This window comes from Triplophysa dalaica, chromosome 17, assembly GCF_015846415.1.
Source record: "Triplophysa dalaica isolate WHDGS20190420 chromosome 17, ASM1584641v1, whole genome shotgun sequence".
NCBI classification, from domain to species: domain Eukaryota; kingdom Metazoa; phylum Chordata; class Actinopteri; order Cypriniformes; family Nemacheilidae; genus Triplophysa; species Triplophysa dalaica.
In genome coordinates this window covers 10,455,829-10,468,276 of record NC_079558.1, presented here as the reverse complement: position 1 = coordinate 10,468,276, position 12,448 = coordinate 10,455,829, and the positions used below count along the sequence as shown (strand labels likewise).

Sequence of the window (12,448 nt, the reverse complement as noted above, 5' to 3'; positions counted from 1 at the left end):
GTTCGGTCCTGATTAATCTCTCTGGATTCTTCTAGTTCCCGTTGGCGTCCTGGCTTGCATCACTCTCCAACTACCTGCACCACTTGATTCACAAAGGTCTGCACCTCGTGCAGGGTCGCCTCATCCGAGGGTCCGGGCCGTCCTACGTCTGGACATCCGATCTCCCGACCCAAGAAACTTAACTACCGCTGCACTCCTACATTAGTCTCTCTGGTATCTATGGGACTTTAACTAACTGAGGTCTGTGTCTATGCTGAAGTAATTTCTGGGACTACTACGAACTGTAACCTGTGTTTGTACCCAAGGAACCTGAGCCTTTAAAGAACTGTGGTTTGTGTTTCTGCCGAAGGAATCTCTGGGCCTAGCGACGGACTGTAGCCTGTGTTCGTGTTCGTGCCATAGGAATATTTAGACCTTACGCACTGTGATCTTTGTGTGCTTAATAAAATTGGCTTTTCCCTGCAATTGAGTCTACTCTCCTTGTGTATCATGACAATTATTGAATTGTCATATGTTACCAGAAAAACAAACAAACACACTGACCCCGGTATTTTGGCCATTTGATGTTGGGGTTATGGTTGTATGTACACCACTTTTTTGTTAGGACTCAATCACTGGTTTCAGGCTATATTTTTATTAATGTAAATTAGATTGATTAACATATTACATTCAATAACTTATACAGGATATTATTGCATTCTGTGTAAACAGCCATTTCGTGCCAGACTGTTTATATGCCATGTGCAAAATTAAAATGTTTAATATAGATTATAAAGAGTACAGTACACTTTAAAACATTGCTCTAATTTTGCAGCAGGTTTGCCAGTAATTTATTGTAGATTACATGTACAATTTTGGTTTAAGCATAAATTTACCTAGGCTGTATATTTTTCTTTCATAAAAACAAGACTAAGTATCTGGTCACTTTTCTTATGTAAATGTATTGTAATTGAACTTAATACTTTTTGAGAAAATATTCTGTTTTTGGAGTGTTGCTGTGCTAATGCCAGTCTCTTCTTGCTCATTTTGAATCTAGTCAATGTATTTTTATTTAGATTAAATTGAAAACAGTTCTAATTGGAAATTATACTAAGTCTGCAGTAATGGCAAACCTGCTGCAAAAACTACAGCAAATTTCTACAGTGTAAGGCATTACTAATAATAGCAAGTCTTTTGCGAAATATATGAACTGGACAAGTAACAGTTCAGTTATGTTTTATTCTCATTCCCTTGGCAAAGGTTTCTGAAAGCATATCAGTATCTGAGTGTTGTTGGGCTCTCTTGAGATATATTTCCGCTTGTGCCTCTTCTTTGTCTTCAGCAGATACAAAAGCCAAAATGTAAAATGCTTCTTTGACTTTGTTACGTGTGTTGAGACGCTTCTCTGCAATCTGTTTGAGCTTCTTGCCAGTGTTTTTTCTGTCATAGCTGTATATGGGAATCGCGTATGCTATCTTGAACTGACCGATTGCTTTTTCATCATCCTTTCTCTTGTAGAGCAAAAACAAACCATATGAGGTGTGGCAGTGCTGCTTTTCAAAATCGCTGAGAGACGTGTCGCTTATCAGGCTGGTAAAGATCTTCTCTGCCTCTCCATGTTGTCGGTTCTCACCGTAGGCTTCTGCTAAATTCACTTTGGCGTAAATGTTGGTAGCTTTTAGCTCTACAGCCTTTGAAAAGTGCAGGATACATTCGGCTGCCTTAGCAGATATTTGAGCGGCAGGAAAGCGTCTTCCAGGCCTCCTCTCCCCCAACATCTGAATAAGAAGCTGCTTATGGCAAAGACCGATTTGATGATGCAGGAAAGATGAGTTTGGAGCCAACTCTACTGCTTTCTCAAGGATTGATAGTGATTCTTTAATGGAGCCCTCTGCTCGGAAGTATTTAGCCACATATCTGGTCACCTGCGGGACATCAGGGGACAGCCTGAGGGCTTCTTTTATGAGCTTCTGGGCTTCTTGTCGCTTTAAGCTTTGGAGTTTCAGGGCCAACAGCACCATAATCTCAGTATTTGTGGGATCAAGGTTGAGAGCCTTTCTGAGCTGTGTGACTGTTTCACTGTTTTCTGTACTAACTTGCCTTTCTCTGTTCATACCTTCTATTCTATATAGCACTACTGCATAGCCCACGTTATACAACACATTGTCTGGTTCTGCTTCAAGAGCTTTCTGAAAACTCTCCTTCGCTCGCTCGTAAAATGATCCTCCAAGCCTCAGAAAGCTCCACGCTTTCTCACCATCCACTGCGGACGGGTTGCAAGAGTTATCCGACGAGCCTTTTTCCATGCAAATACTTTTCACCTTCATCAGGTATTTTTCCACATCTTCGGGGTTCTGCAAGTGATAGTGGATCCATGCAAAACTGGAGAATGTTACCAGGTAGTCGCCATCTTTTCTTTTGTCTTCTTCTAATGCTGACTCAGCCTTTTGAAGATAATCCAGCGCTCTTTCCGTTTTGCCATCCAAGTGGCTGCTGAATGCCAGAATGTTGAAAAATGTGGCATGATAGGTCTGTGGGCAAAATTTTATCCTGTCATGGAGTTTTTCCGGCAAAATGTTAAAATCTCTTATGTCAGATTTTTCCACCCCCCATGTGAAAAGGCATTCCAGCTGATTGAGTTTAGCTTCCATGCTTTCAATGCTGGAGACATGAAGAAGTGAGATACAGTAAGATTATTGGGTATTTTTAATAACTGATCTCAATGAATACAGTAAATAAAGGATTTCTGAAAAGTGCACTTACTAGTTATAATGAATCTTAGTTTTAATATGCAAATTATCACACACAATTATTTTAGATTCACATTTCGCGTCTAAAACCGCGTGGAATACGATAGGTGCACTGCGTTCTCCTTTTTTCCAAAGCGCCTGGACTTTGCGCTCTCCTGGCGTCTGTCGTGTTTAAGCAACCAGGAGCCACGATAGCCGATGAGAGGGGGAGGTATAAACAAAGGATATATGGATATATGCACTGACAATACCTTGCAATAAGTCGGATACTAGATTTAGTTATGCTTTGATCATCTGTGTCTCCATTTTCATTGAGCTTGTCTATATTGGCTGGTTGGTTCTTGCGCTTGCGACCGCGTCGCCCCCTATATCCTTGCGGCTGAAATATGCGCCCGGAAAAGACGCGAAATGTTAATCGGGCCTTTGACTACCACAAATATAAATCCGTATGTGTAAACGGATTAATATGACAGCGTTACTTTCAATACGTTTTTGATTGTTTGTTTGAGCCACGGACAACCCGTATAAGCATTTAAGATTAGTCTGTTTTTTCCTGTACAAAAATATAAAACGTGAATCTTACCTCGTTTTAACAAATGAGATGACGAATGGGAGTTTTTGTTCAGACCTTTGCCCCCACTGCGCTGTCACATTCGATGTCACGAAAACGAAAGTAAATCGCAGATGGATAAGTTTCGGTTTTGAGGTAAATTACTATCGAAAGCTGTTGCTTATTTGCGATACGCCCATTATAGAGCTATTTTAAGGTTTCCGTTTCCAAATGTCATATTTTGTAAAGTGAAAAAGACACAAATAAGAATAGAAATAAAATATAAATAATTGTTTTACATTTACTAATAGTGGCAGAAGAGGGCTCGTATAAGTGCAGTTTTACACAACTTGTTTCTACCCTATAATCGTATTGGTATAGGGTGAAGTAGATATAGAATTCCTGTTTCAGTCTCTCAGCGGCTGTTGGAAATGACGAGTAGCCGCTCGAGGCTGACACATGACTTTTACAGGATTTATTATCTTAGTGTTACAACAGGTTGTAACATTAGGCTACTGAACGCACCATGAAATAACATAAATAATTATATTGATATTTACACTAATATTAACACGGATTAAGATGTATTCCAAAACTGATCGTTGTTAGTTCGTGCAGCAAATACATTTACTTATATCAACGAAAACAACCTTATTGTGTAATCTTTTTATTTTTTATTGAACTTCATTAGATTAGATTAGATTCAACTTTATTGTCATTACACATATACAAGTACAGTGTAACGAAATGTAGTTTAGTTCTAACAAGAAGTGCAATTAGCAAGTGCAGGATATACAGTGTGAATAAATACAGAATACAATATTAGGAAAATACTATACAATGGGCATGTACTATGAAAATATGACAGTCGGTATGTACTATGAACAATAAAAACAGAAGGCTATATACTGTGAACATTAATGTACAGGTGGTTATGAACAGATAACAATATAGACTACACAATAGTGCAAGTGACTTGAGTGTGGATAAGTTACAGACATTAGCTATTCAAGTTACAGTGCAGTAGATGAGTTGATGCGGTTATTAAAGGTACGGTGCAGTACATGAGTTAATGCAGTTATTGAAGTTATATTGCAATACACGAGTAGATGCAGTTATACAGTTACAGTGCAGTAGATGAGTTAATGCAGTTATTGAAGTTACAGTGCAGTAGATGCGTTAATGGGGTTATTAAGGTTACAGTGCAGTAGATGAGTTAGTGCAGTTAATGAAGTTACAGTGCAGTAGATGCGTTAATGCGGTTATTAAGGTTACAGTGCAGTAGATGAGTTAGTGCAGTTATTGAAGTTATATTGCAATACACGAGTAGATGCAGTTATACAGTTACAGTGCAGTAGATGAGTTAATGCAGTTATTGAAGTTACAGTGCAGTAGATGCGTTAATGGGGTTATTAAGGTTACAGTGCAGTAGATGAGTTAGTGCAGTTAATGAAGTTACAGTGCAGTAGATGCGTTAATGCGGTTATTAAGGTTACAGTGCAGTAGATGAGTTAGTGCAGTTATTGAAGTTACCGTGCAGTAGATGCGTTAATGCGGTTATTAAGGTTACAGTGCAGTAGATGCGTTAATGCGGTTATTAAGGTTCCAGTGCAGTAGATAAGTTAGTGCAGTTATTGAAGTTATAGTGCAATAGATGAGTAGATGCAGTTAGCTATGCAATAGATGCAGTAATGCAATAGATGAGTTACAGTGCAGTAGAGAAGTGTACTATTCACATATATATATATATATATATATATATATATATATATATATATACACATTTTAAAATATAGATCAATGTGTAAACAGTGGGGCACGGTGGCTTAGTGGTTAGCACGTTCGCCTCACACCTCCAGGGTTGGGGGTTCGATTACCGCTTCCGACTTGTGTGTGTGGAGTTTGCATGTTCTCAATTTTGGTTTCCATAGGGCCCAGAATTTCTGCTGGCACCCCTGCCTCGGGGGTTTCCTCCGGGTACTCCGGTTTCCTCCCATGGTCCAAAGACATGCATGGTAGGTTGATTGGCATCTCTGGAAAAAATTGTCCGTAGTGCGTGAGTGAATGAGTGAGTGTGTGTGCCCTGCGATGGGTTGGCACTCCATCCAGGGTGTATCCTGCCTTGATGCCCGATGACTCCTGAGATAGGCGCAGGCTCCCCGTGACCCGAGGTAGTTCGGATAAGCGGTAGAAAATGGAATGGAATGGAATGTAAATCAGTATGACTAGGAATTATATACTGTAGTTCAACACATTGAGCAACACGTCAGCAATAATTTGATTTCCTCATGTCAACGTCGAAGGACCAATTTCCCAACCCAACCAGTAGGTGGCAGCATTCACCTTGTGAAAAGGAAAAAATCTGTTCCAATTTTACAACAGGCTTTCCTACAAGTGAATTAAAGGTAGGCTACGGAACATGAATAGTAAACGTCATATTTTGCACGACACATTTATGAAAACATCTTTTTTAAGTTTAGAGAATACATTATTTTTAATAATATTTTTTTATTCTGATTGGCTGAGCGGAGTTCGAAGCCGTTATAAAATACCCCGATGTCCGCACATTATTGCCTAAATATTATTTTATTTACTTTATTTTATGAAACCTGGCTAAGCAAATGGAATAACAATTTTATAGAAGCAATAAACCCCGCGAAGCAGTGGTACACAGTGCATTTTATAACAGCTGGGTTTTAGTCACGACGCGAATTAGCTGTTATGAAATGCACTGTAACCCACTGCTTCGCCGGGCCTGTTGCTTTATTTTTATATTTTTACTGTTTGAATAATATATAATTACACGTTTTTCTATTATAGTGAATAAGGTTTAATTGTAGATTTATTTTAATAGATTTGAGTCAACATAATCGCTAGATTAAAATCCTAATATTAACGTTAATCATCCATCTGTTAAACATAAAACGTGGTAAAAAATCTTCCATTCAACAAAGCGGAAAGAAAAACCCTGGAAATTCCAACAAGGCAACTTTTTTAGGTAGGGTAGCTCGACACAAAAAGGGGGGCGTGGTTTGTACAACACACACGTAGGCTATAGTAGTATAAGTACCGGTGCATGTGCTTCAATTCAAACAGAACTATACAGAGCTGAAAAGATGTCTGGACTTCAGTACATCTGGGACTGCGTTCTAGGATACGAGACCTTACTGAGGTCTCCATTCTTCCCGGTTATCTTCTCTCTTACAGTGTACTTATGCTTCTGCCTACCCTTTGTGGTTCTGGACATCCTATCTCCCAAAGTGGCACTGATACAGAGATACAAGCTTCAGCAGAAATCCAATGTGACATGGACTATGATGTGGAACTGCCTCGCACTGTCACTCTACAACCATGCAATGTACATCTTCCCACTAAGCGTCTTACACTGGTACTGGAGACCAGTGAGCTACCTAGCGACTGCACCTGGGATCTTTGAGGTTGTGAGGGATCTCGCAGCCTGCCTACTTCTCTTTGACTTTCAGTACTTTGTTTGGCATCTACTTCATCACAGAGTGCCTTGGCTGTACCGCACTTTCCACAAGGTGCATCACAAGAATACGGCCACATTTGCACTGACCACGGAGTACTCGGGGGCTTGGGAGACTTTGTCATTGGGATTCTTTGCTGCAGTAAATCCAATGTTACTTGGAGCTCATCCAATGACAGAGATGCTCTTCCATATTCTGAACATGTGGCTGTCAGTGGAGGATCACTGTGGATATGACCTGCCTTGGGCTACACACCGACTGGTGCCCTTTGGACTGTATGGAGGAGCACCGCATCATGATGTTCACCATCAGAAGTTCAAGTCCAACTTTGCACCCTACTTCACCCACTGGGACAAACTCTTTGGCACTTTGCATTCTGAATGAACTGAACACTTGGAACACACCAGATGAACTGACTGCCTGGACCTTTTAAAATAAAAGTATATTTATAATTTTCTCATTCCATGAATGAATACGCTACTAACTAAAAAACTCTTGAAAACTGAAGTTGCTAAGCTTTATACTGTATGCGTTTTGTTGAACGTCTGTATTTAAGTGTGTTTAAATATAATTTAATTTAAATTATTTAAACCATTACTTTGATATTTATGATGCTGTTTTTGTACCAAATGTATTATGAAGAATTGTGAAGAGCAAAGATAACAAAACTAAATATTAAAACTGTGAATTCAACACTTTAATATGTTGTGTGTGTGAGAGTTTATGATGTTTAATGTTCTGAAAAAAATCATGTGCAATTATTTAGGGAATTTGATGACCTAACTAGAATTATAGTGACAAGCTTAATTTTGGATGATACATTCTCAAAATATTTTAGAATTACATCATTAATTCATAATAAAGATGTAATTTAATGTATGCTAAATAATGCAAGAACAAATTGATATTGATATAAAGTATTTTATTAAAGGCAGTATTGTGCAAAGGTTGTGGGTTTGTTACCCATGTAAACATATTTTGTGGAAAGCACCCTAGGTCACGTGGGATAAAAGCATCTGCCAACTAAGTGTAATGTAATCTAAATACTTGACAATGTATAAGTAATGTAAAAGGTTTATGATGCTTACACATGCTTTTAAACCCTAAAAGCCAACAACACCACAAGCAAAATACTATTTTGACCAGACATCCTGAAAAAGACAATGGAGAATTTTCTAAATCATGTGTGATTTCCCAGAATTCCCATCTTAGATGAAGGGCCTGCATGTTTATCCAACATAATTGGAAAGTTAAAGTAAAGTGGAAGTTCATCTAGTTTTTGATCTGATATTAGGAAATGCAAAAGAGATGAGCTATTGCTTGAATTTAGTTTCGGTTTAAGGTGTGGGATGACTTGTAAAAGATTGATTGACAACTTGACACTCAAGTTGACTTCGAAGAGGAAAGAACAGAAGTAGTATAGAAATAGGAACTGAAATGGGTCAGCATTGTATGTGCATAGTTGTCATTTCATCTGACTATCCTTAAAAAAGATGACTGCTTTCAATGTGAGTTAACCTCAATACACATTCAAAACAAAGTCAACTGAAATCCATTTCGTGAAGTATATTTGATTATACAGTATGTGCATACAATTATGTCAAAATGGTTTAAAATAAAACTATTTCCATATATTTGATCTGTTATCTGTATGCCAGAAGATGATGAGATGTGTTGTGTTCAGACATTCAAAGAATTTAAAGGTCTAAAAAGGTGTGGAAAAGACCCTATGTCACTTTTGAATGAATAATGTTGAAAAAATAGTGATAAGGTGGAATTTATTGAGTTAAGGTATAAGGCTAAATCTAATTTAAATGTATTATACAAGAACACAATTACCCATTTTAAACCTTTGAATAAATGTTACATGAATGTAACATGTAATAGCTGAGCTTGAATAATAATATGATCTTGCCTTGGTGTGAGTGTTACTTCAATAGGCATCCTGAAAAGACAATGGAGAATTTCCTAAACCATGTAAGATTTCCCAGAAATTCCACCACACAACTTGTAGATGTTTTTCCAACAACTGAATGAAATCTAGTTCCTGATCTGATATTAGAAAATGATAAGAGATAGATTTAATATGTAATCAGAACTTACTTTGTGTAACCTGTTAATCATGATGCCTCATCCTCACAATGTTCACATTCTCTAAGATCTTGGTCTAAATACATATAGGCCACTCTTTAGTTTCAATGTGTGGTAGAACTTGTAAAAGATTGATTGACAACTTGATAGTCACAGATAGTTAAAAAAGAGAAAAAGAACATAAATAGGAATGGTCTAAAATGAGCTTTGTACAGTATATGCATGCATAGTTGTCATATTAACTGATTATTCTTAAAAAGGTTATGACTGCTTTTCAATGTAGAGTAAGTTAAAGTGTATTAATGACAGATTAAAACAGAAAATAAACTGTAATCCGTAGTTTAAATTTAAAATATATTTGAATATACGCAATTAAATGCAATTAAAGACCCATGAAAATGATTTGCAGCAATGTAATGGCAAGCAAAAACAACATTTATCTTATATGTAGAAAATGATGAGACATGTGGTTTTCAAACATGGGGCGGGGAATCCAACACACACTTACATACTTTTAGCCAAAAAAATATCAAAAATGTATGGAAAATGGTTTATAGTAAAATAGAAGTTGAATTTAATATCTCAAATATTTGTTTAAACTTATAATGCGATTAAAATATAAATGTTAAAGCTTTAATGTGATTGTTTTTCACTGTTTCACAGTGGTTGTCTCAAATATGTGTGGGACATTTCAGTTGACAGACAGATATGACCAGCTATTCTAAATCAAAGACCCAAAAAGTGAAATTCTGTTTCCTGGGAAAACAAAACTTACTTTAACTGCATGCATCTCCCTCTAACAAGAACTGAAGCTTGCGTAATACTGTGAACAAAAGGTTGTTATAGTGCCTCTGGGGATAGTCAAGCACAAATGCATTGCACAACTTCCGACAGAAGTAAGACAGACAGAGTGTTGCAACAGTAGAGAGTGAAAGATTAGCTTGGTTTAACAACACTGATGCATGCACTTCTATACTTAAGATGTAACTTTAGAATATAACCATTTCAAGACTATTGTTACTTTAGTGAAGAAACATTATTTACATATTAACATATACTGTATAAAGTGTGCATACTTGTTGAGGACTCTGTTTGATATAGTATTTGTCATTAAGAAAAAAAGAAAAAATATTAAATTCCATTTTGTTTATTATTTTGTACTGCCTTGAATAATGTGTTTCTCATAACAGCAGATATTCCACAAGACCGAAAACAACTAAATAGTTATTTTTATCCTCTGCTACGTTCTATTTATGGGTCAGACTAGCACTCCATGTCGTTATGGATAACAGCGTCTAATACATGCTAGCATGTAAATATAAATGGAAATTATAGTGTGTTGTTTCCTCTGTGTCTCTGCTTTATTCTGAGTACTCAACACAAATATAATTCTAACTGTAGGCCGTTCCTATTTCAGTTTTCTCCTTTGTAAGCAGCAAATTGTCAATCAATCTTTTTACTGTTCCTAATAAAGACAAAAGACAAAATTGTAATTCATTGTTTTTATCTTACATGTTCAGTCATATGGTAATATGTTGCAATTGTGCAAAGTTGTATTATTGTTCAAGAAATAATCTAGTCTATTGTATACAATCATACTTTGACTAGAAGCCACAATCTTTCTGTGTTGAGAAGGGGTGCTTTTTGTGGAATGGTTTTGAAGGACTTTTTCCACCGAAAGATAGTGATCACTGAGTAATGAATGCTATATCTAATAACTGGTCATGTGACCTTTACCAAATCTACGTCAAATTCATGTGTACATCGAGGTTTTGCTGTAGGCAGGAAACCTCAGGGGAAAAAACACTGCCACACCGTCAACTTTCACTAAACAGTGGAATGATCGACAAAGACACGATAAACGATTCTTTCTGGCATAAACGTATATGCAGACATTGTCAATGTTCCAATAGGGATAAAACAAAACAAAGACTAAAACACAAGACTAAACACAGCTTTTGAAAAACCTTTAAGTTTATTGAAATGTGACCTTCAGGACAATATAATAAGATGGGACATCATGAACATGTTCATGCGGCGTCCTTTTGTAAAGCAGGATTGATATTACACCTCAGATAAAATTCCTGTGGCAATGCCTTGGGACCACTTCAACACATTTTAGGTTATGATTTACTGATTGTAATGCTGGTAGTATCAAGACTATTAATTTTGTTTTAAGAAAGGAACCTTAAAATGTTCAAATACAGTAAAATTTGTGCGGTGTGTTAATTGTGTGTCAATGGAAACATAGACACATTACACTGAAGCATGCATCAGGAAGTGAGAGTGACTATTAATTCCACAGTAATGGTTGAGGTTATTTTTAGAATTGGGAACCTAGAATATATGACTCTAGTAAGAGAGAAATGAAAATGGAATATGATGTGGGTTTGTGTGGTGCCACAGGCCAATGGTGAACCTGGTCACACTGGAATGTAAAATTGTAATGTGGGAGATCTAGTAAGAAGAGAGATTAGACATAGATTAAATACAGTATAGATACTTCTTAAAGAAACAGTTCACCAAACAATTAAAATTCTGTCATCATTTACTTAACGTCTTGTCATTTCAAACCTTTATCACATTCTTTTTTCCGCAGAACAAAAAATAAGATATTTTAAAGAAAGTTTGTATCTATACCACACTGGCACCCATTCACTTTTATTGTAAGGAAACAAAACCAATGCAAGTGAATGGGGGCCAGTTAACAACATTATTCTTCTCAATCAGATTTGGAACAACTTGAGGGTGAGTAAATGATGACAGAATTTATATATCTGGGTGTACCTTTAAAAAGGACATGATGAGACAAAATGATTTGGTCACATTAATACAAAACACATGATGCAAGGGTAAAAGTGTAGGCAAATAAATAACTGCAACACTCTCTACATTACATTATTTTGTTATTTTTTATATTGCTAAAATATTATGTAACTCTTTGTTCCCACGAAAAGTAATTGTTACTTTATTTAAAGTGTCAACTTTCTAAGAAAAGGTGTGAACTTGAGTAAAGCTTACTTTCACTGCAATATGTTGACTGATGTGTGCTCTGTAGGGAAGAACACTTGCAAACATTTTGGGTGAAAGCACATTTCTATGCATAAAAAAAAGCTATAACTTCCATATCAAACCTTGATATGATCATATCCTAATTATTGGGAAGTTAAAACAAACTTGAGGGATAAAAATAGACTGGAATTTTACAATCCGAGCTGTTTAAGGCGCATACAGTTTGCTCACGTGCTTAATCTCTATTCAGGATCTGAGAACGATAAATACAATGCCAAATGGATATAAAAGGGGATCAAGCAATCGGTTGGCTAACAGGTCAAGCGTCATATTAAAAGGATTTCAGTAAATAATTGTGTAAATGTCCGTGAAAACTTCACTTGTGTTGACGGAAATCCGCTCACTAACAATTTGCTAGCATACATTCTTGTACTCGTGAATAAAACATTGTCTAAAGACTTTAGTGTCGCCATAAAAAAAGTTATTTATTGCGGATTTCCCCTCATAATAGTTGTTTTGCACGGCTGCTTTTAAGAAGCTATTTACATACATGTGCGAACGCTGAATGACACTTGTGG

The 12,448-nt window shown here is 36.7% G+C and overlaps 2 protein-coding genes across 2 annotated transcripts; one reads left to right on the top strand and one right to left on the bottom strand.

The window, feature by feature from the left end:
• Positions 1 to 614: 614 nt before the first annotated feature.
• On the bottom strand, positions 615 to 3,407 carry ifit9 (interferon-induced protein with tetratricopeptide repeats 9). Its single transcript, XM_056771426.1, has 2 exons — positions 3,313 to 3,407; positions 615 to 2,640 (listed from the first exon to the last, which is right to left on the bottom strand). Exon 2 carries the CDS (start codon positions 2,628 to 2,630, stop codon positions 1,206 to 1,208), a length of 1,425 nt encoding a protein of 474 aa, XP_056627404.1. The 5' UTR covers positions 2,631 to 2,640; positions 3,313 to 3,407; the 3' UTR covers positions 615 to 1,205.
• A 2,945-nt stretch (positions 3,408 to 6,352) lies between these two features.
• ch25h (cholesterol 25-hydroxylase) lies at positions 6,353 to 7,468 on the top strand. Its single transcript, XM_056771540.1, has one exon. The coding sequence runs from the start codon at positions 6,396 to 6,398 to the stop codon at positions 7,149 to 7,151; it is 756 nt and encodes a 251-aa protein (XP_056627518.1). The 5' UTR covers positions 6,353 to 6,395; the 3' UTR covers positions 7,152 to 7,468.
• Positions 7,469 to 12,448: the final 4,980 nt, after the last annotated feature.

Bases quoted from the DNA above. Each gene is read 5' to 3' on its own strand.
- ifit9 (XM_056771426.1), bottom strand. From the start codon at position 2,630: ATGGAAGCTAAACTCAATCAGCTGGAATGCCTTTTCACATGGGGGGTG.
- ch25h (XM_056771540.1), top strand. From the start codon at position 6,396: ATGTCTGGACTTCAGTACATCTGGGACTGCGTTCTAGGATACGAGACC.